A 24,412-nucleotide genomic window follows, 5' to 3' on the forward strand; every position below is an offset into this window, starting at 1 on the left:
GCGCTCGCGCATGTAACGAGCAAGCCGCGTGTATACGGCGGCGTTTTCCGCTGGCCGCACGCATGTCTGTGTGCGTGCACGCTAGCTAGCCGGCGCGCGTGAGCACGCACGCACGCAGCACGCAGACAGGCGCCTCAGCCGGCTGCGAAAACCGGCGTGCGAAAATGAGCCAATCAGGGCCAGAGGCGGGAGTCGGTGGGGCAGCCACGTGGTGTCGGTTCGACCAATCGCCGCGATTGCGCTCGCGAATTTCGAGTCGGTTTCCCGCTTAGCGCGACGAGCTCCTAGCTGTTAGAACAGGATGGACGACAGGCAAGAAGGGGTGAGGGGGAGCAGAGGGGAGGAGGAAAAAAAGAGCGAGAAAGTGCACGCATCGGCAAGGAGAGACGGGAAGGTTGTACGCCGGGTGAAAAGGAGCGATGGAGAAGGAGGAAGGATAAAAAAAAAGAGAGGAGAGTGACGAGTTTGCATCGCGTTGCGTACTCCCCCCTTTCGTCGCGGCTACACGCGAAATAGCGAAAGAAGGACGAAGAGAGGGCGAAACGGACGGGGAACGGGGAGAAAGAGAGAGAGAGTGCCGAATGAGAGAGCCCCTCAGACGCCGGTATCGTGGTCTAGCCAAAGAGAGGAGAGCCTGGTAGGAAGGTGCGTCGTCGTCGTCGCAAGGAGAGGAGAGGAGAGAGAAAGGAGAGAGAGCGAGAGAACGAGAGAGTGGGAGAGAGAGAGGAGCCGCTAAGTGTACTACGGCGAATCGTCGAGAGAACGGTCAACTCGCGTCCCTTAACCTTAAAAAAGTTGAAGAGTCGTTTCTGAGAAGACACGGTCGTCGTCGCGGGTCCGTCTAGATCGGTCGTCGCAGTCACATCCTCGCCGATTCGTGTGATCAAGCTCCTGGACCCGAGGGAACGTTCGTCGTGCACATCCACTGCCACCGGAAACGCCAGCTCTGTGTACTACCGGTGCCTGTACCGAGTCGACGTGACAGAGAATTGTTTGGTCGTATCGCGCAGCGAGCGGGAAATAGACAGCCGTTCCGTCAGCGAAAGGAAGAAACGAAGAAACAAAAGACAGTACGGTCAGAAACGCTGAGAAGATCGTTCGCTAGAAGTCGCGAAATACCTTCTGTGCCTATTTCGTTTTGGTGTGCCAGCGCGAAAATCACGCCGAGTATCAGTCGCGGGAAAATACGATCGTGTACCGTCAAGAGCGTTCAGGTAATAGCCGACGAGAAATAAGCAAACGAAAACGGGCCCCTCGTGTACGATCGGTTCCCTTCAACCGATAGCATCTCTAACGTCGTCTGCATCGCGGTACGTGTCTGTTCGTCCTACACGACGCAGCCCTGCGATCCTCCTGTTCGCGTCGAGACGCGTGGTGCTCGTGTTCTTCGTCCTCGAGAGTTCTCGTCTACGGTCCCTTGTCGGTGAGTCCCCTCCCCCCCGTCCCTTGGTGCGAAACATTCGGTCGTCTTCCGTTTTCGCGTCTCTCGTGACATCCTCGTTGGTGCGTGGTGGACCACCTCGTCATCGCCAGCGATCCCAACGGTTCTTCGCCGCGTGCCATCGAATCGCCAGTTTCCCCAGCCACGTGGACCGAGACATATCTCGGGAAAGCCGCCACCATAGCATCCAAGAGCGAGCCAACCACCATGTCCAAGCTCTACGTGGGCAACCTGCCGTCGGATTGTAACGAGAGTGCTCTCAGGCAGCTCTTCCAGGATCACAATTTGTCGTGCACGACGATCCTGGTGAAGCGGGGCGGTTACGCGTTCGTCGACTGTACCGATCAGTCAGTGGCGGATCGTGCGATCGACAAACTTAACGGTGAGTCCAGAATCAACAGATAAATCCAGTTACATGTACATATACATAGTTCGCTTCGCCAAGCTATCCTACACTCTAAGCGTCTTTCCTTATCAGCTGTGCCGCTGATACGGGTATCTTCAGACCTGCTTTTACTATGCTAGTGTATTATACGCTACGTTTTATACTGCTGCTTGTTGCTGCCACCCACAGGTTTCGCTGCTCCGTTCGATCACTGAACGTCCGAGGAGAACCACCGAAGGGACATACACGGACCCAGAGGACTTGATTGCTTAATCTATCGAACCACGCTTTTACCGCTTTCGCGCGTTTCGTACCTTAGGTACGGCTTTTGCGATCCTTACGCTTTGAGAAACAACTTGTTACCACGAGATTCTGTATATTAAGATTTGCGACAAGCTTTGATTCTCTTGCGTTCGGATTTTAAGGTGCTTTCATACGCTTTTTAATTAGTTTGTAAGATATGTTTAGTAGAAATATATATGCATTTGCACGCTTGTATATACGCTTTGCACCATTCATTGTACATATTTTTATTCATCACCCTGCCATATTCCTGTGTATATAATGTCCTATCCTGTTGTATATATTTATATTTTGACGATAACCTATAAAGACAGACGATTCACGTCACGCTGTTATGCAACGAACCGATCGTCGATTGTGCTCGTCAATTTCTCGACGAACGGACTATCGCGTCGTTGATTGTCCGATTTTCTCTTTTCTCGAAGGGAACGTTCATAAACGATTTCATTTCGAAGAGACAACCACTGCGCGTTATGTCAGTTTGAGAGCCACTGAGCGCGACCTCCAGGAAACAAATCTCAATTTTCATCGGCTACTTTCTGTGATAATATATAATTATATCGCGTAATGCTAGATAATACTTTTGAACTATTCAATTTCGAAGTTAACTTTATTGTAGACTGTGGAGCGAGTCGTTTGTTTAAGCAAATGTTAGCTTTCCAACAAATTTACATCACGTCGGGAGACCGGCTATTCTACGGGATGTGTCGTGTGGAAAACTTATCCACGTGGTGAGAGAGACGCACGCATCGGCAAGATGGCGGAGCCAGTTATACCGGCAAGGTCACGCGTGTCGGTTTCGCCTTTGAGATAAGTCCCTGATAATCGTTCGCGTCTGCCAACATGCTGTCGACGATCGCTACGATTACATAGTCCACTATAGTCGCCGATAGTAATTCGATTATTCAAAAGAAAAACGATGGGAAAGTACTTTAGTAGATAGCAGTTGATAACGATTGAACATTAATTAGAATTCAGTTATCGAAGTCATTCAAATCTCTACTTCGCAGCTATTGATTATTGATGCGTAGAACGAATTTCGTAGATGAACCGCGTTTTGTTCGTCAGTCACATAGTAGGGCAGCAGCTGGTGATCAATTAAAGTTCCACAGGACTGCATTAGTCAAAGCAGCTACTGTTTTCCTAAAATTCATGATTAGATTTGGTAGGGAAAGTTTAGAGAATAATTATAAAGTTAAAGTGAGATTAGAAATTCTCGTGAACCGAAAGAAAATTAAACTGCAATGATCCTGACCCTCCGTACTCGATTTCGCGTTCGTCCTGGGAAGTTAGATCGATACTTGACTAGAGATTACTCACGGGGCTCGCACGTCGTCGCTTCTCCCACCCAAAAAAACGTGGTCAAGGTCGCGTCTGTGCGCGTGACGTATGGTTCCCCACTGAAACTGTGAGGAGGTTAAAATTTACATCGGTGAAATACCGCCGACTTCATCTCTCGGCGGGCCCGTTGAAATCGGTTCGTCACACTCGTCAGATACGACGACCATACTAATTGGGTAAATTCGGATCGTAAATTTCGTTGACGACTTTGTAAGTGGCATGCGCGTACTCGTTAGTAAACTACCTCGTAGCCATTTACTTCTAATCAGATCTTTCGATAATCGCCGGTTTAAATGATTTTTGAAGAGGCTACTAACGCTGAGAAGGAATCGAGGTTCAAACTACAAAAGAAGGGTACATGTGTAGCATAACAGGGCAGGGAACAATTTTTTATGCAAGAATAAGTCACAGATATAAAATAAGGTAAATGGATATGGTTCTTGGAATATTTCAAATTTCACGTGATTATATGCAACTCTAGATAACGAGATTTAAAATAATGTAGCAAATATTTGACATTCTTATGAATGGAAGAAACGAGATTCAATAATTTCTTATCGTGAGAGCTGAATACTTTTAAGGTGCTCTTTGCTGAAACATTAATAATAAATTATCGTACACATTTGTTTACCTTTTTATCAAGTAATTTCTTTGAATCTTTTTTAAGTCACGAGGAAGTGTACCATTTATTTATATCTCGAGACATTAACGTTTACGACGAAAGTTTATTCTACGCTTTTAGTTTACTACACTTGACTTCTTGAAAATGCGATTAAATGACTTTCCTGACACCAACCAACAAAATTATTTGCGTAAGTAATTACAAAGCGATTCGTGAGAAGTCGAGCAACCACAAAACAAATTCCGACAGTGCTTCGCGAGAAAAATTCCAATCGATACTTAACATTAATTTCCCTACTATAAAAACAATACAATTTTTCTCAAATATAACTTTTCTAGAAATAGTTACTTCCACACATTAGAATTATCATCATGGCACATACACCATAGTCGATAAACGAGTTAAAGAATGAATTGTTGCTTCCTGAAGCTACGTTAAATAGCTTCCATTATCATAAAAAGAGACACATATAATACACATTCAGTGTTTTAAAAATATAAATTTAAAATATCAGTGTGCTAGCTCTCTATTGATGGACTTAGAAAAATATGAATTTCAAATTATTTTGGGGAACACTGCTCCTAGGCAGTGGTAGAATGCGAACGTTCGAATGTTTCATACAGCTTAGAATGGCTTAGATGCTATGCGCGCGAAATGTAGCAAAGAATACCGGGAGAACAGTCGGTCTGCTTAGAAGCTGGGTTGCAAGAAAGAGGCGCGGCACGAACATTGGAACGATTCATAGGGAATAGTTTCTCCCTCTATTTCGTTAGCAATACAGAAGGCTCAGTCGTTGCTCCTGCAGCAGGGGTACATATGTATGCGGGGCTGATCGTTGGATACAATGCCGTGCGCAGAGAACGTTACCGTCGAGTACAGAACTAGTTTGGTGGGTTGCGTTACGTTTTAGACCAACTAAGTTAAGGCTAGTCGCGGTTAGACTACACGGGACTATCGCCATCGTTGCTAATTCACCAAGGAATAATGCTCCCATTTTGCACCGATTACAAGACTATCGCGCGCCAACTTTGGTCTTAACAACGTACCCTAAAGATAGATCCTTAGAGACGAATATTAGAGGAGAACATAACACCTTGGCACCATTAGGATAATAAAAACATTATATTAGCACAGGGAAAAATAAAATTCATTGGTGTGATAAATGGGTCATCTTTTGGCGGGAAAACCCTATAGTGTATTCAAAATTTGATTAGGTCATTCCAAAACTTCATCGTTTTGTTATATTTATTTCTAAACGTGGATTTTATTTTAAAAACGGTATTTATAAATTAGTAAATTACTGGAATAATCTTTTACTTCAAGGAACGCTACAAATTATTCATAATAAATGCTACATATACCTATTCTAATACAATATTTTCTCGAGTAGCGATAGTGTTAGTATTAAAATTCTGTCCCGCAAAGGAGTTTATTTTATCAAAATGAGGATATTTTCAAAAAATGGATTAACTAATTTTTTTAGATAGTTATTTCTGTATTGAACATTGAACTTGAATAGATATGTTTCCACGAGAAAAGTACAACGTTGTCCTATATTTCTTGTCCCCCACTTTATTGTTACGATTCTATTGAATGTTGATCAGGACGACAGAGAGAGGATAGGAGTATATATGTACTTTTAATCGCAGTTTCGCAGTTGTCCACGGTTCGGCGGGCTTGATTTGTCGCGTGCCTGCTCGGAGCCACCTGCCTTCGAAAAAAGTTACCTGTTAACAGTGTGCACCGGTAACCGACGACACCGATGGAATTTTACGATTCGGTTTCGCCCCGAGCATCGTCAGCCTCAGGCCTTGATAATAACATATCGATCGAAATTAAAGGAAAGTAATCCTGTGTTAACACGTCCGATCTCATTATGATAAGCGAAAATTCCTCTAGATCGTGTGTCGAATGTTACTGCTGTTGTTATCCGTTTCGAAATCTCGCGTTATCGATCTACGTGCAATATCTAATTGTGTGTAGCAGACAAGCACGTGTGTGAAATTTAGAAAATTTTTCGAGCCTATTAAATTGTGTGCGTGTATCGTATTCTGGCGTCTAGATAATTACAAAAGCCCAATTATCTGAGTGACAAGCTTATTATATGCTATATCTATGTATATAGGTCCAATTTTGTGTTGGATAGTATAGATATTGTTGGATCCCCAGGAATAATTAATTTGTATGTTAACTACAGACTGCTTTATTATAACAGTGCATACAGTTTAACAGTCGACCAAAATCTATTTTCTCCACCGAAGGCAAGCATTGGGCCTCTTGAGAGGGTAGGTAGTGGTGGAAACCCTGTAGGCCTCTTGAATGCCTTTATGGGGTTTTCCATGGTTGTGCTTGGAAGGAAAAGCAAGGTTGCCACATGAATTACCAAGATGAGAAATGCTAGGTTTCCAACAATATCTGTCTCTACTAACAGCTATAGAATATGAAATTTTAACCCATTTTGATATTTGTTGCTTAAAGAAACTGAAATAATAATTACAGTATATTTAGAAGAAATTTATTTCGGATATTGTAGGTGGATTATCGAACAAGTTTTTGTTTTGTTAGTTTTCCTATTTCTTGCTATATAATGTGATATAGATCAGTTTATTTTGTATAAAATGAGATTTGGTTAAACGGGCGTCAGACTGAAAAGAACACATTTCAACGCCGATACGAATGTACGGTTCAACCGCAAAAAGTGCTTGCACGCCTGCAAGGAGGAAGGAAGTGCTATCTTTAGAGCGGCGAAAAGAGAGTGCGGCGGTGTCCCTTTCCTCGTCTTCTTTTTCGTCTAGCCATCCGCTTTCATTAACCGAATACACGCTCTTCGAGACCAGAAGCGAAAAAGCTATTGTGAGATTCGAACACAAGCGACACTGTTGAGTGAATGAATTATAACATTTATCTCTATAAGAAAATTACACTCGTCCATCGAATTATTCTGCATTTTTAATATGTTTTAATATTGAATTTTATAGAAATATATGTAGAGACACAATTCTTCTAATATTTTTTACTAAAATGAGGTGCATAGTTCAGACTTCAGGGTATCGTGCATATTCAATTTTCCCTTTATCAAAAAAGCGATAACATAATTCTCTAAACGTTTTGGACATAGATAAAGGAGAAGATGGTAAAATGGAACCTCCCAATAAAATAAGTATTACACTACTAATGTCTGTAGTAGAAAGAAAAAAATGATATGAGAATAAACATGTGTTAAAGCATCCTATTACTTTTAATAAAACGTAAAAGATTATGAAATACAAATTATACGATCAGAACCCTTGCATAAAAGCAAAGAAAATGGCTCTAAACAAAGCAGTCAAATCGTTTTCTGTACTCAAAACCGTATTGCAAAGAATGGTAAATGATACATCAATATGTTCACGTCTTCCATTCAAAGAAACTAGAATTTCATATTACTCGTACGAAAACTCTTGAGAGGAAAAGTACTCTTTATGAAATAAAGTTAAAATTTCTTAAGTAAAACTTTTCTTTTCTGTATAACGTTCTTAAATATAAGAGAGGACTGTACGAAGATTAAATTCAAGCCAAATTTAAATCATTTAATGCATTGATTCGTGAAAGCTCGTTAAAAAGCAAACATGGATTCCATATTACCACCCTCTCCTCTACAGTCGTTTCAAAAAAATTTCAATGGTCATAAAAATTTGAGGAAACCAGATAAAAAGTCGATAGAATTAGCCGCTTCTATTTCGAGTGTTTCTATATTGACTTCGTCGGGGATTCTGTATTTCCTCCATAGGCCTCCCACACGGCTGACTTTTTTCTCCGTTTATTCTACATACATAATTGTCTTCGTCTTTTGCGGCTCCTCTTCACTGGAGGAACCTTTGTAGCCACGTGTTTGTTTTAGATACTCGGCCATTGACTTTACCAGCGTTTACCGTCGTTGAATTTCGATCGAACAAGGCGGCTCCGTATCACGCTGCTTCCCTATCTCTCGCTTCGAATTGCGCCCGACGCCCGACACTTTCCTCGTCGTATTTTTCCCACTGAAAAGTAGGTGCGTTCTCTTTATCGCGCTCTATCGTTATCGGAAACGAAGTTTTTCTATATACTATACCAGCCTCTAGACCCGCCAATAAAATTTCTATTTTTAATATTAACGTCTACAGTACTCCTTCGCTAAAAGATCGTTACGATATTCACTGTAGCTTTAGAGATATTTAAAAACCAAGACAGAAGCGAGGCGATCGTCACATATAGAAAGTGATTTTAGAAAATTGCAAAGGGGAGGATAACGAGTCTATAGCGAAGGAACACCGCATACGCTCGTAGCTATCACAGTTATTTCTTGGAATTACCTTTAGTTTTTATTACTTTCAGTTTTTATAAGACAGAAATAAGTTAAAATATTCTCTAGTTTGAAATTTTGCTAATAAATTCGTCAGTGAGTGATGAGACTATATTGAGAAAATACTATATTCTAGTCTACAGGCCAGTTGTTTGTACCAAGATCCATGTTTATATCGTGTAAATACTGTATTGCCATAGTGTCGCTACGATTTCTTAAAAGGTCGAAGCAGAAAATCGAGTAGAATTGTCCCGTTGATTCCAATTACCACGATGTTGAACTACAGCCGATAGACGAGACTCTATTAATTAAGAGAGGATCAATTTCGATGGAAAGATTTTAGGAACGAATCCCGAAGATCTCAGAAAGCGCGTGTGGCGTTCAATAAATTACCAAGCTGGGTGTATTTTCATCTTACCTCGGTTCCCTCTTGGCTCACTCGAAATTTTTATAACGTAGAGGAAAAAAACAAGAGAGGGACGAGTGACGGCCGCCAGTTGCGGCGGCAGGCAAATCTGCTTTGGCCCCACGTGCGCGTAATTGTCAGGTATGAAGAGAGAAACTCGAATCTTTCGACAGGTGTCAATGAACCGGACAACGACGTATCCATCGAAGGATAAGCGAGAAGGACAGACGGAAAGGAGCATCTCGTGTGGTCGAGAGATCGAGAGAGATATATTGGTAAAGAGAGAGAGGGAAAGAGAAAGAAAGAGAGCAACGAGAAACACGAACAGTTCGTTCGCACCTGCCTCTGTCGTATACTAAACGGGGCTCTCGGTGATTTCGCATTTCGTCAATGTGATTTCGCGAAACTGATTCTCTTCTTTTTTTCCCCATCTCAAATTGAGACCAATCTCGCCGTTCGTGACCTGTGCGACACTGACAATACAAGTGCGTGTCCACCTTCTTACAGTTATGGACAGAGAGAGAAAGAGAGGGAGAACACTGTGTTATTTTTGTTGGTAAACATTTTTATGGGTGTCATATAAAAGCCTGACTAGGTACCGCAGTAAAAATTGTGTAGGGTGTAGTAATTGTAATTGAAGTGTTATTTACTGAAGACACGTAACAGAGTCAGTTCTACTTTACATGGTGTTTTAAGAATAGAGAAACGTTTTAGAGAAATCCTTACACTTCCAGTTAGATCAAGCTTAACAATTTTTTTTTTAACAAATTAGGATTCTAATCAGCATTTCAAAAGTACAGGATAATTCAGGTACTTCTTACAATTAGTTCTTAGTTTAAAATACCTAACACTTTAGGTATTCAATCCCTTTAGGGATGTTTCTTTTTTAGGTTCAAGCATTCAAATACATAATAAATTGAATACTTAATATGAAAGTTTTTAGTAAATTCATTCTCAACAGTGTTAATTTTACAAAATATAATATAGATATAAAATTGTTGACAACATAAACATGAATATCGAAAATTTAGCATCGGAGGATTACGACATGGACCCATTTCTGTAAATTTGTACCTACATAAAGTGAATGCATTTGTAAGACTAAAACACTAAAACGCTAAAACACGATTTTGGCAACAGATCTCGGTACACCTTGTGCAAGGGCAAAACGTACGAATGAACGTGTAAATCGATAGAAAGCAAGACTTCGTTACGCGATACGTGGCAAGTCTGAAAAGATAGCAGCAGAAACATCGAAACAACGAGTATTAGAAGGGCGCGGCAGCTCATCGTAGAAAAATTGCATCGGCATGGCGTCATTAATCTCCGAACGAACGGATATTATTTTAATTCTCAAGTCTCGGACCGAGTCTGTTCCAAGAAACGCCGTCCTTTGTGTCCCGGTCGGCTCCTCGAAAGAAAAGTGACCGAGTGATTTAATCTACAAACGAACGGAGCCCCGTGGACTCTTTCTGGACTCTGCGCGCTGTGTTTCCTGTGCCTCTTCTTTTCTTCTTTCCATTTGCGCGTTTCTTTTTTGCCCCTTGAAACTATGGCCGAATCCAACGGCTCGCATCGAAAGCATTGCTCAAGGAAAATCGGCACAGACGATTTCTTCATATTATACAGTGTATTTTCAAGCGTGCCAGTATAATTCAGAGCTGCATTGGGAATATAAAAATAATGAAAAAGAATTGCCACGCTTTTTTCTATTTTTAATTATTTTTTCCTGTAGTTTGCTGTCGATATTTCTTAATTCACGTGTCACCACAGAGAAGACATTTAATCACTTTCAATTTTATTTAAGGTGGATATTCTGACTTTTGTTGCACAAAATAAAATTCTATGATCATGTTATTCCAGCAAAGTGTTTAAGAGGAACCATTAAAAAACAGATTTGCCTGTAATTTAGAACAAAATCACATAGAACTCATGTCCACGCGAACCTTTTTAATCATTACTGTGCTCTCAATTCATCTCTAACATTATTCTTGGGTTTTAAAATGCATATCACAATACCTCTGACACAATATTCAATTAAATTAGCAAAAGGTAATAATTACTGCTCACAAGAATATTTTAATCCAAATAGTCTCAGGTTTGTTGAAATTATTTCCCAATAATTTTTTAGAAGCTTTCCCATATCGATCTCATGCAGCTTTATTCATTTTAGCATGCTCCTTTCGTGTTTCTGTGAGGTCATCACCCGTTTACGAGTGACACAGCAGTCAGTGTTAAACAGCATCGTAAATCAAAGACGCTGAGGATTTCAACCTGTTAATTGGGTTATTTCTTAACAGTGGCAGGTTGTGCATATTTAAAAATCAGTGTTTGTCAACTATTATAAACAAATTAATTCCTCTTGGTATACGATGCAAACCAGTGACATTAAAATACAAAATACCCTTTAACATTTTGTATTAGAAAAATGTTCGATTGAAAGATAATTTTAATTAATGTTTGCACATCGTTAAGAACTAATTCCACTGAAACCTAATTCTGAAAAACTTCGAAAAGTTTTGCGTCTTTAATTTTATCTTCTTCCAAAATTTGAAACGATTTTTAAATTTGTCTTTTGTTCAAAAAGGTGTCTTCTATTCTTATCAATCTACCATTCTGTTTAACGATCGACGGGCATTGAATAACGCCACGGATCTCGATACCAGTATCTCGATAGAGCATAGTCGGTGATGATACAATACGGAGCAACGCGATGCACGCATCCTCGAAAAATCGACTAGACTGTACGCTCAGATAATGGCGCCAAAAGATAGGGCACGCAATGGTATGCGTGCTTCTTTTATTCTACACAGGGATCCATGAAATACCCTAGCCACTTTGTAGAAACGTGAAACTCTGAACTTTGTACGGTGTTCGATAAAAGGCATTATCAGGGTTCGTGCGTCTCGTCAACCAATTTCACTAACATACACCACGAAGGACGAACGAAAAGCTTGACGCATGTTCGTGATTTTTCACACACGCATAAATAACTAATCGACTGCAAGCAACCTGAACATCCCGCGCGATAACTTGTGCAATTCTGTAACCGTGGAATTGCGCTTCTGCAAAGGTCAATTGCTAAAGTGTAATCTCTCTGTTCTTTAGAGTCCCACGACCCTCACTGTATGATGCAAAAAATAGTCTCGTTTTCATTGACCATTGCAAATCTTAACGCTGCTATAGCGTTATTGAAAAACTTAATGATTATCACTAGTACTTAATTTAAATTCAGATAATATAATTTGAACGTGGTGTCAAAATAAAAAAGAGATGGATATTAGTAACAACTTCTTTGAATTTTCTTTATAAATAGAGAGAATTGATCAAGCTAAGTCTACCAAGTATTAGTATAATAGATTTTCGAAAAAATTTGGAATTCAACCAGTGTTTTTCTTTATTTCATTTTAATTGTACAAGTCATTTTGGCTTCTCTGATAATTCTAGTATTACAAGAAATTGTAATGAATTGAAATCGAAATTTTCCACTAAAAATGAAAAATCATTTTTTATCAGTAAAGTAGACAGAACTAAGTTATTTGGCTGACTTATATAAAACAAAGTATATATTATAAATAGACTTGTTAATTAAAGACTCTAATAAAAATCTCTAGACAACTAAATAGAAACACGATTAGGTATCAAAAAAAGCTGAAAACCATAGTAGAGTCGACTGAAACTTGGTCAACAACCGAACTCCGATATGATATCATGAAATCAGTGCATCAACGTAGATATCAATTCAACCCACAAATTTCCTCAGCCACAACATCGCACAACTGCAGCGCTCTTTTTGCCCGTGAAAGCGTATGCACGCCCAGGAAGAGATTTTTGCAATTCATTTACTATGCATTGTCTCCCCTCTCTCTCCGCTTGAACGAAATTGCATCCCTTGCAACTTAATCGAGATTCATCAGGCAATTGTTTCTTTTCGACGCAGACCAATGGCGAAATAAAAGCTGATTAATAAGCCGCGACAGATAAACGGCAATTTTTTCTTCCTCACGTGAATCGTTATCGGTGCGTCGAAATGGAACGATACAGAAAAGGCCACTTCGCCGCGGACGATACGAATTTTCGAGGAAATACTTTAGGGGCGCCGAAAATGATCGACTTAACGAGTTCCTCCAATGACTTATCGTTGCTCGCCGCTGGACGCAATAAATTCCAATGAGAATCGATTACTCGAGGTTCGTGCTCATTTCAATAAATTTTGAGGATGATGCACGTTCGATGTCGATATATGTATTTGACGATAGTCGTTCGATTTATTTCACATTCTTTTATTTCTGGTCTGGCATTAAAAAGATGATTTAAATTTAAAAATTCATAGGTCCATATAATTCAGTATAGTCTGAAACGAAATTTAGAAGCTTGTTTCCAAAGACACTTAAGCATTCTGAGAAACATTTTCTCAGAAAATTTTCCTGTTTTGTCGTATATATTTCCTAATTGTTTCCTCAAAAACTAATTTTTTCGGACTGTGTTTTGTCGTTGAAGTCTTCAAAAAGTTCCTGCTTTCAATTTCGAGTACTCTACTGATAATACTTCCGCGCCCCAAAAAATGAAGCGAAGATAATACGCGTAACTACTTTTGCCCGTAACCCGATAAAGTCGTACACGGAAAACGCATCGTCGATGGCAAGATTTAGCGTTTGGCGCGCTTTCTGTGGATTCTCAGTCAGGACCTATCTTAACGTGCGTGGGCCCATTCGCTTCATTCGGCAAACTAACCTACCCGTCTAAGTAATCCATTGTGCTTTTCGTGCTCTCTTTGTGTGGCCGCTCTCACGCTGAGAGCGCGGGCTACAAGGGCGCGCGGAAGGAGCAAGGAAGGAGAGACCGACCAGGCGAGAGAGTGGGCCTGAGAGAGGAAGGGAAAGAGAGAGTGAGAGAGAGAGAGAGAGAGAGAGAGAGAGAGAGAGAGCGAGACGATAGGAGGAGGACGGAAGCAGAGGGTGGAACAGAGGACAAGAAGGATAGAGAGAGAAAGGGAAGTATGCCACAAGGCCAACCGACTTCGAGGCGATTTTTGCTTCACTCTTTGCCCGGGCCGAAAAGAAGCGTGGCTCCGGCCGACTAACTGCTCCAATTTTATTTTACCCGCGCCGTGTCAGGGCCCAGTATCGATATCCTCGCGGTATTTCGAGGGCCACGTGCGACCGCGTCGAACGATTCCCGAAATTCTTTATCGGCCTCTCATTCATGACCATAAATAAGGTTCACCGAGGTAGGAAGGAAGCCAGTGCGCGTCGGCCGAGCGATATTAATCTTCATTCGCTGAAAGAAACGCATCCATCGTGCTATTAGCGAGCGGCGCGATATAAATTTCCCTCCGTTCACGGGAAGATAAAGTTTTGACCGTTTCTCCTTGCTCTTCTGATGTGAAATTGAGATTAACATTGGCGGACGTATGTATCGCGCTTAATTACGCTCAATTAGAAAGAGATATGTCGCCTGTTCAATTAACCGACGCTCCCTTGTATCTCCGTCAGACGTGACACACTCGCACGGAGAAAGAACACGTGCCTCCACCCTCCACCCCTCTCTCACTACGTGCATTTTTATGGCATGCTCCTCCGTCTCGTTCCTTAACGAAGATTCTAGTTACATATGTGGAAAGGACTATGGTGCATCTTAGATATGAATCAAACTATCGGACTGTGGCAGTTTAGAGAGAATATTTTATGAACCAAAAAACGGTGTACCTATTCTTTATTAAGATTTCTGATCTATTTGCTTATTCGTTCGTTCTTCAGATTCATATTAAATTTGCACGCTTCGTTATCTTCGTTCCGATCTCACGTATTCGAAACTCATCCAATCAGCACATTCATTCCGCGTCTTGCATACACGCTTGTTCATCCGTATTTGCGTCACATAACCCGCAAAATTCGTTTACCATAGTTTATGTGAAATTTATCCTGTTTGGAGATGTTGGAACATAATACATTTTTTAATTTATTTTTCATTCAAATCTTATTGGCTTTAACGAATATTTATGATATTTAAACTCTTCGATAGGAAGAAGAAGATTGCTTATATATTTGGCACGTACTTCCCGTTTTTTTTTTAATTAGGACATGAAGATAGGGAGAATTTTTAAATTACGTTAAATCATCATAATCTTTTTTGAGTAATATTAATTGTACACGTAAGTGTCCAGTATTTGTGATAGCAAGATTGACTGTTAAAACTCATGGAAAAGACATGAGAAAATAGCAGTAATTGTAGATCTACTGAAATATAACGTGTAAAAAATTGTAAATATCAAAACCTACTAATGAGTGAGTTTAAACTGACAATTAAGTCTTCTCACAATATAAGTTTATATGCGCCTAGTTTCTTGGAAGGATGCTGTCTTAGCAACCACTGTCATGGCTGTCAACATAAATAAACCCTAATATTTACAAATTCGTAGCAGCATTAATATTATTGAAGACGATACGAACCACCGAGTAATTAGTATGACAATTTCATAATCACCAATTGAACATGAAATGAAATTTCTTATTTCTGGTCATGTAGATTTGCTCAGATCAAATCATGTAAAGAACATGAAAAATTAAGTGCTCGTATTACATACAGTCACATTTACCTATTGCATATCTTTTCTCTTTCCACGAGTTTTATCAAGCAGAGACAAAAAGTAGGTAAAACCTACAGGGTGATCAGTTTAACTAAGTACCCTCTAATAATTTCTAGTTGTACTCATCACCCTGTATACTTTAGAAACACTATAATGATGCAGAACTGATAGAAAAATATTATCCCCACGTTTCTTCAGCTTCAAATTTTTTGTTAAGAAAAAGAGGCCAAGAAATAATCGCAACGTTTGTCGGGGAACCACACGAACCTATACCGAAAGTCCAAACGCTATCGTCAATCGATCAGCAGGTTTCATCGAGCATTCGCCAATTGCTAAAGGGGACGGTTATTCAGGATTTCGCAATCGAGTATCAACGGTTCGTTAGGAGACCTTACATATAAATTGGCTGTCAGATTCGCGCAATTTTGACCCGTGACTCAACGAGTGCAAAGGATTTCCGTGGGACTGAACTAGCGAGTTGTAACTCAATAGTAATTTATGTACCTAGCCGTGCCAACCGCCGTGTCCAAGGCATCGGTATTCAGCATCGGCCTGGAATGCGCAACAGGAACCTGTTCTCATTCCCATTCCCATTCCCATTCCCGCTCAGCGCTACCCAAATATTTTATTACTTCCCCGTGGAGCCGGTGCTCTCCTCTCTCTTTCTCGCTCGCTCGCTCTGTCTCTCCCTCTACCTATATCTACCTCCCTTCTCCCTCTATTTCCCTCTCCATCCCTCACACGCCAGCGCAAGAAACTCTTCGCTGTTATGTCATCCTGTATACCTTGTCTTATTGTTGTAACAATGTTTCTAGCATATTACCATTACATTTCGGGGTTTCGCGTGCGCGTAACCAATTCACAATAACCCTGTCCACACAGCCAACAGATTCGCCCGGGAAATTTGAAATTTTGGCTTGCTTAGGCTTCGCCTCTAGATTCGGTAAAGAATGTTGCGTAGTTCGAGTAGTGAATGGCGATAGCAGGCGTGTAAACCTAGTAGGACACTGAAATATAAAACTCAGCACATTAAAGGATCGAATAATAGCCTGCGACACCGATGTCGATGAAGCCATCAGATTTCGTGAAGGTACCAGTTTTACTAATGTCGTGCGTCATATAACTGACACACGCTTGATCGAGACATAAATATAGTTCTTTTCGCATAGTCCTTCGTATTCCTTGAAATGGAGGTGCCCTTTCATGGTTTCTTATCGGGGTTGGTTGAACAACCCTTTGTATGATGGCCAGAAATTTTGAAAGGTTGTACAATGACAGAAATATCGCAGTTTAACAAAATGGAATTATATTCTTGTCTATGTTGTTTGGGAACAGAATATCTTTAAAAATAGATCAGTGATATTAATACGATAAGTAAAATCTAATATCGCACGATATTCTGTTCGATTTTAATTTACTACAATTTTTATTTTTCTTACACTTAGTAAAAAGTATCAAATTATCTCATAACTACTGCAAAGATTTGTTTATGATAATTGTGAAAAATCTATATCTTTTTTATATTTTGACAACAGTTTTTCATTTATCTATTAATTTGTCCTATTTTCGAAAAATTAATTTTGCACTTACATTTAATTGTCTGCTGCTTACTATTTTACACAGTCCTTTTTCATCATTCGAATAATTTTGGAATACTTTCTTTAAAAGATTTCTACCATTTTCTGGCAAAATGTAGAATAATAAACAATATTATTTATGGAATAACCTACATTACTGCATACATGTAATCTTATATAATACAAAAGGCAACAAATCAATTCAACAAAATGAGTTATAAATATTTTGGATTAACTCTTAACTGTTATAATGCTAGTATTATAACATAATATCGTAAAATTACTGGCATTCCATCATCAAAAATGATTATTAATAGCCAACAGAAAATTCACAGCCTTTTAGCTGATTATCTACAAATAATTCACTGATACTTCATACAATAATTATTCAAAGTTAGGTAGCACTATATTGCTTAATTATGGAGAAAAGCGGTATCTACTAAAAATATTTTACTGCTACTTGGCAGTAAAACAAGACGCAACAGTTCAAATTTATCCAGAAATACAGAAAACTCAATTTCACATTTTTCTACAGTTACTGCCTTTCTCCATAGTTGGGCAGCATGCCAGTTAAGGGTTAAGAGACTCCCCGAATAGTTTCCTCGGAATTGGAATAATTTTCATTTCAAGCATTAATCACACGACTAAGTTTCACAACAGCATATCTACGTATTTTCTATAATATTAATCATATTAACAAGAGCGTTACAGGTATTAACAAAACGTGAGACTGCCGATAAGAGCAAAATACATTCTCTCAATTCGAATGCGATCGGTGGGGTTCGTTCGAGGTCTCACCGTCGAGCAGAAATTGACGAGATTTAAGTTAGGAACCGGTAAAACGTAGCATCGAAAGAGGGACGAAGAGGTTAGAAACCGAAGGAAAAGGGAACGTAGTCGCGGGGGCAAGAGCAAGAGACGGAGAAGGAAAGAGAAAGAGAAAGAATGAATATATATTAGGTGGGTTGCGCGACGACCTCCAGATAGCTCTCGTAAGCTCGCTCTCGCTCGTTGGGCCTCCTCACCTACCTGGCAGTTCTCGTTGTAGGCAAAAGGAGGGAAGATGTTAGTGGGGCTGGGAGGGAGGAGGTAGGAGCACTAAGGAGACCTTGAAGGCGTGCTAGCCGGGTGCCGGCTAGTACTGACCCACTATAAAGGCACTTGCCATCCTGCTCGTTCAACAGGACAATCTGGTAGTACCCTCTCCCTCGGGAGAGCCTGCTAACCTACTCTCTTGCCCACATACACTGACTCGACCTGAAACCCGCTTCTCTAGACCCCGGCAATGCTTAACTCAAACAGCTTCCCTCTTTCTCTCGCTCTTTCTCTCCCTCTATCTCGCTCACTTCAATCGCCTCTCTCCATCCCTGTCGCCCTCTCTACGTCTTTCTTTCACTTTGTCATCCCTCATGCGCGCTGCCTTCCCTATCTCGTTTCCACTCCCTCTTTTCCTGTTCCCTTCTAATACTACCACCGTTACACCCCTCGTATTACCGCTACTCTCATCACCTCCTATCTCGCTCTCACTTTCTTTCCTCCTCTCTGTTCCGCTCTCTTTCTCCTTCCTTTTTTTCTAGTTCGCTCTCTCTACTCCCTCGTGCGCGCGTGTATGCGTCCTCCGAACACTCCAGAACACGTTGTATTGTGTGTCATGCGTGTGTACGAACCCCCGAAATTGTTGTGTATGCGCGCGACTAGGTAAGGACGCGTGTATGGCTCTATGTTGCCTCCTCTCTTCCTCTCTCTCTCTTGGATACGAATTTCACTGCTGCTTAGAAAGAACGAGAGAGCGAGAGGGACGGGGGTCTCAGATGTGTATCCGTGTGCAAGCGGGACTATGTGGTCGTAGGGAGTACCACCTAGCATAGCAACTGCTGTTTCTGCATTTCTTAGCAGCGCGCCCCATGCAAGATGCCGGTATATTTTAGGAATATAACGGGTGTCCCGCTTCCGAAAGGGATGCTTAAGTTTTTCTGCTGATGATTTAGCGAGCGTTCACGTCCACTTTGCTGTCGCACGGTTCGACGATTATTTGGTGTTGTTAGCGAAGTCTGTCAGTTTGGCTGTGTGGTAATTGATACTGGAAAATTGCAATATTTAAGGTGCATCGCGAGATTTTAGAAGAGGGATAAATCTGTGGTTATAAGACAATATGGCACAAGGCACATATTTCTGTTTTTGAGATATTGATGTTCAAAGTTTGGTATCTTCATTTCATATTGTAGACTTGTATTATAGTGAAATCTGGTACGTTAAGACAATATTCTTATAAATTCGATTTATAAGAAACATTTCTTTAAATCGAATTTATTTTTGCAAAAGAATAAGTCAAACTCAATTTTTTGGAAATAGGGAATCCCGTTTCAGATGTTCCTTTCCAGATTCTGTAAACGCAATAGTTGTTTTTATACATAAATCACCCTTTTTTATTTCCTGCAATTACCCTCTTGCTTCCTCTCGCTTTTGTTTGTAATTTAATAAAATGTTCATTAGTCTCTATAATCTCATATACTATAATTATCATATTCTACGTATGACGCGTAAAATACTTTTCAAACTTGTATGAAAAAAATGGAGACGAATATTTAGATCTATGAATTAATATCTAGTAGGTGTCTAGAAACCATATAATCGTGAATTCAATTTTTTACTGAAATTTTGAGCAGAGTTCACACTTCAAATTCTAAAAAATAAATTTAAATCAGAGCAGAGTATCTACGTAAAAAGAAATGCTTTATTTTTCCCCCCAAAAAAATGAAAAATTCGACCATCTAGATGATTGACAATGAAAAATATGCTGATTGAATTATTAAACGATGGCTACGGTCCCAACATTAAACACCTCCACACTAATTTTTCATAAAGCTTGGATCATTGACGTTACAATATGAAAGTGAAATTATTTCTCTCGAAGATGTGCACTGAAACTCCTTCTCATACGCCTTCTAAATGCCAGACACGTGAAATCGAGTGTAAAAGTACGCATCGAATGTAACGTTACGTAAGAGGCAAATTAAAATCTCGTCAAGCACTGTGTCGTTGTCCCCCCGCCTTTAGTCATTTTTCTATCTCATCTTGTCGCGAATTGGCTTTCGCATGAAACCTGTTACGATTTCGCTCGAGTACTCGTGCATAGAAATACTTTCGAATATTATTGCTACACAGAGAAAGACATGGGCCGCGTACGAGGGGAGAGACTCGACATGGGACTACATTACATACATAAGTAACCATTTAGGTGCTACTTCCTCCTTTTATCTCCTTCAGCCTCTCTTTTACGCTCTTTTTCAACTTCAAGTGCTTAGACGACAAACACCGTGCACGACGCTACTCTATTTTGCTTTATGATTGTATGCACGCGCTTTTTAATTCATTCGGAGTCCCAAGCTAATACAGTAGAACTCCATTTATGTGAATATATTGAGGGATGAGATAGTTCACATAGCTGAATCATTTGGATAATAGATGCTCAATGAATCTCTATGCTACATAGATTCTATTCAAATAGTTCATGTTCGGGTAAATACATTCAAGTATAAATATGCTTGCCCACTTATTCGCTTACTAATGTTTCAAAGGTTAGCTTTCTAAATTTAAGACCATTCGTGTAGTGTAATTTATTAATACTTAATAAATGAACTTTTGTGAATTTGATAATTTTATTTTAGTTCACTGTTTAAATTGAAGCTATATTTGGAGAGGCTTGACAATAATAACTTAAGTGATAGGAAATCAGAAGAAACTTGCTAAATTGGAAATTGACTAAAATTTCTTTCTAATTATGAAAATTCTATTATAAGGTGCTAAAGCTATCTTAGAATTTCGAAACGACAAAGATGGATAAACAATTGGTTATAGCAACCGCTTATGTGATGTAAGTGACTGATGTAGAACAATGAAAGTGACGAAATAGCTGAGATATTAATATTTCAGCAAGTATAATTATTTAGAAAAACTTTAGAAATACATATAATCTTTATACCAAATAAAGAAAATTGTGCTAACTAAAAATATTATTTCTTTTTATATTCAGACTTTAACGCTGAATCAGAAAAAGAAATAAAGTCTAATTAACTGTTTTAGCCATAAGCTGTTATGTTCAAAATAAACTTATATAAATAAATAAATATAAAAAGATTACTGAAAGTTCAAAACTCTTAGTTAAATAAAAAATAAATGTTTCGTATACACAATACCATATTGCAACATCATTCAGTTTTTAAATGCATTAAGTAAAGTAAAGAAAGTAGAGATATTGTACTTATAACATTAATAGAGCTATTTCTAAACAGTCTTTAAATTATAAGTATTTTTAGTATGACAAATTAATATTGTAAAATAATCTTTTCTTAATGATACTGTTCTAAACAAAAAGTTCGTTTCTTTTTTTTGATTCATCAAGTGTACTTGACTAACAGTTATTATTATACTACATATATTATTATTTAGCAAAAAAAGATATTTTACTGCATTTAAGAAATTCGTGAACAATTCTCTACTGTTCGTTCAACTTTTTTGAATCAGGTTCAATATACTGTATAATGAAAAATGTATGGCATCGTGTACACTAAACACGAAGCACCCCATGATTGTTATCAATGACCGTCGTCAATCATTGTTAAAAGCTTGCCTGCGTACTTCTATCGTAAAACGACTGTAGCTGATTCGTGTGTACAAGAGTACAAGATTCCCTTGTTTATGAGACGACTTTGTACAAAGCCAAAGAAACCTTTGTCTGCCATGGAATTTTATCGTTTGGCATGTTTCTATAGTTCCGTATCCTATAACTTTTGCAATAGTAGATTTACGTGTCTGCATAGTACGTTCTAAAGCCTTTTATAACAATAAATATACCTCATTGTTTTATAACAGGATAGAAATACAGTTATCTACTAGAATAGCACCATTAAAATGGATTGAGATTTGATGACGTCTATAAACAATAAGATTCTTTCACTATTGTGAATCTGTGTGCATAGAAGTATTTATAAAATAGAGTTGCTGATTCTTTTTTAAATATGTCATTTTCCAACACAATGACAAGCTTGTTTTATTGTCCACGGAGATATTATTAACTTGAAATTTACAAAATAGAATTTACTCAATTGAAGGAAAGGCATAAAGAAGTGAAAAAACCAAAACGAGACCTATCATTGTTTGAAGCAAGATGTAAATTGAAAAGAAAGGAAATATGAATAAAATTTATGCTGTCAATTCAGTTTTATATACTAAAAAATTGCGAATTTAAAATTAAATTATATTACATTACTACACTATTCTTTTATAAGTATTTGATTTCGAGACACTGAGTAATGTATTGAAATGCTTTGAAATTCTAGTAACAGAAAATCGAACTGTAATATTTAAATTTCTAATATTAATGTTAAAATTCAAAATCTTTAAATTTGAAATATTTGGATTTTGCTCTTAAATAACAGAGAAGAAAATAACAATTTTACAGTGTTGACAGAAATAGTAACAAAGAATTCAAGAGTATCTCATATAATAGAACAGAAAATTGGTAAATCAGTGAAGAAAAACAGCCTAGCAATATTTATTAAACATTAGGAAAAATTCATGCCAGCTGAGATAATTGCAACCGAGAATCTAAAACCAGTAACACTAAACACGAAATGTTGCGTAACCTATCCTGCCTAAAATTATAACTCTATCGGCATAATATTATATTTGCTCTAGATCATTAAAAAAAGAAAATAGTGGAAAAAACAGTGGGCATCGTTATTCAATACTTAATTCGTATATGGATCAAGGTACGGGCGAACCAAAAACACCCTAATCCATGTACGGATCAGGTGACTGTGGACATGTTGAACCTGGCCATACTATATTACTTGTTCGCTGAAATAATTACGTAACTCAAAAAATAACCGGTTTTTCAGTTAATTATACAGAGAGCGCAGTTCTCGTACTATGAAGATATTTAGAAAAATGATAATTTTGTAGTTACGTCATTATTCCAGAAAATGAGTAAAAAGTATAATTCTTAAATTAAATCGATGTTGTTATTACAAAAACTAAAAGAAATTCGTAATCCCTCACAGATCTAATTTCAATTAAAGCAATGTATACCTCATTCGTATGCTGAAAAGATTCAGTCAGATCCACCCTTCGAAATACACCTCCTTTAATAATATCGATGAGTCTGTCGTTTCACTGATTTCTAGCTCCTTGCAGTGCACTCATCCTTCAGCCATGATAAAAATTCTCATACACTGTTCAAACCTATAGGTCATAAATCTCAGAATGAAACTTTACACATTCAATTATAATAACTATCATTTTATTTATATTTCGAGTCACAAGCATTTACCAAATGTGTCGTAATTCGATCGATTGTTTTCCAATTATATTCGAAGTTACGTTTCAAGGGTCGCTTAATCACGATACGAACTGATGAACAAGAACAAAAGCAATCTAATACGTGCGTCTTGTCAGAACCGAGGAGAAAAGTGAGAAATGCGCGTGTCGCCTGCAGAATCGCATCACTTGCTGGATTCTGTTTACATCTCTAAGCTGACCTTCGCCCACGAAGGGTATCCATACACTGTACCGCAGCGAATGAAATATTTGAAATGGATTTACGTCGTAGTGCATCGTTTCTAGCCTCACTTTTTCCAATACGAACGAAACTCTATAACCTCTTTCTTAACCGACTCGAGATGTTACCGCTACCACCGCATCCTCCACTAACACTGATCACGATTTGAAGATGCATGCGCGCGCAATTATTCATTCCAAGTTCCAGCGAAAATTGATTACTCCGCTAATTTTGGTCTTCTAATTCATCCAAACTTGACGTTTGGAACGGTAGATAAATTGATATTCACAAATATGTTCCGCAGGGCTTAACAAAAACGATTTCACGTATTCTTCTCTCCTTTTTTTGCAACGCGCTTAGAGAGGAACTGGTTAGGGAAAATTAGATGGGTCTAACTGGCAAGAGACACCTGGCGCTTAGAAAAGGAAATATCTGTGTGTACACGCATGTAGGACCCTCGGACCGTGTCGAAAAATTCACCAGCACGAGACTACGACTACGGATGCGTTCACATAACCTCTTGATCCTGATTAGAATATGAGTGAGGTACGCGATAGCTGTGGATCGCTGCTGCGATTTTTGCACCGTTAGACATTGCACACGTGCGAATCGATACCCGGAAGCAACTGCCATGTTTTTTCTCTTGAATGGCCGAAACCGGTGTCTAGTGTATTTTTCCATGGGAAAATCTTCCGTCCGTTGTCTAGGCGAGGTCAAAGTTCGAACGAACCGCGGCCTCAAACAGGTTGTCGGCACAGATTCAATGAACTAATTTCGTCAGTTTATAAACGGTATGGGAATATTTAAATGGTATTACACAAAGCATACGTAGGGTTTGGTTATTATTATCCTTTGACCCTAGTATATT

The 24,412-nt window shown here is 39.0% G+C and overlaps 1 protein-coding gene and 1 long non-coding RNA gene across 2 annotated transcripts in view; one reads left to right on the forward strand and one right to left on the reverse strand.

Annotated features, from left to right (window-relative positions):
• The first annotated feature begins 1,648 nt into the window (after nt 1–1,648).
• Imp (IGF-II mRNA-binding protein) overlaps nt 1,649–24,412 on the forward strand; it is a 120,146-nt gene continuing 97,382 nt past the window's right edge. The window contains exon 1 of the mRNA XM_076376944.1: nt 1,649–1,823. Coding sequence (XP_076233059.1) covers nt 1,649–1,823 — 175 coding nt within the window. The remainder of the gene's footprint in view (nt 1,824–24,412) is intronic.
• On the reverse strand, nt 7,841–23,678 carry LOC143178393 (uncharacterized). The gene is made up of 3 exons (XR_013001782.1): nt 23,317–23,678; nt 23,076–23,228; nt 7,841–8,111 (listed from the first exon to the last, which is right to left on the reverse strand). It is a non-coding gene; the product is annotated as an uncharacterized LOC143178393 (long non-coding RNA).

Source organism: Calliopsis andreniformis, chromosome 1, assembly GCF_051401765.1.
Source record: "Calliopsis andreniformis isolate RMS-2024a chromosome 1, iyCalAndr_principal, whole genome shotgun sequence".
Lineage (NCBI taxonomy): Eukaryota > Metazoa > Arthropoda > Insecta > Hymenoptera > Andrenidae > Calliopsis > Calliopsis andreniformis.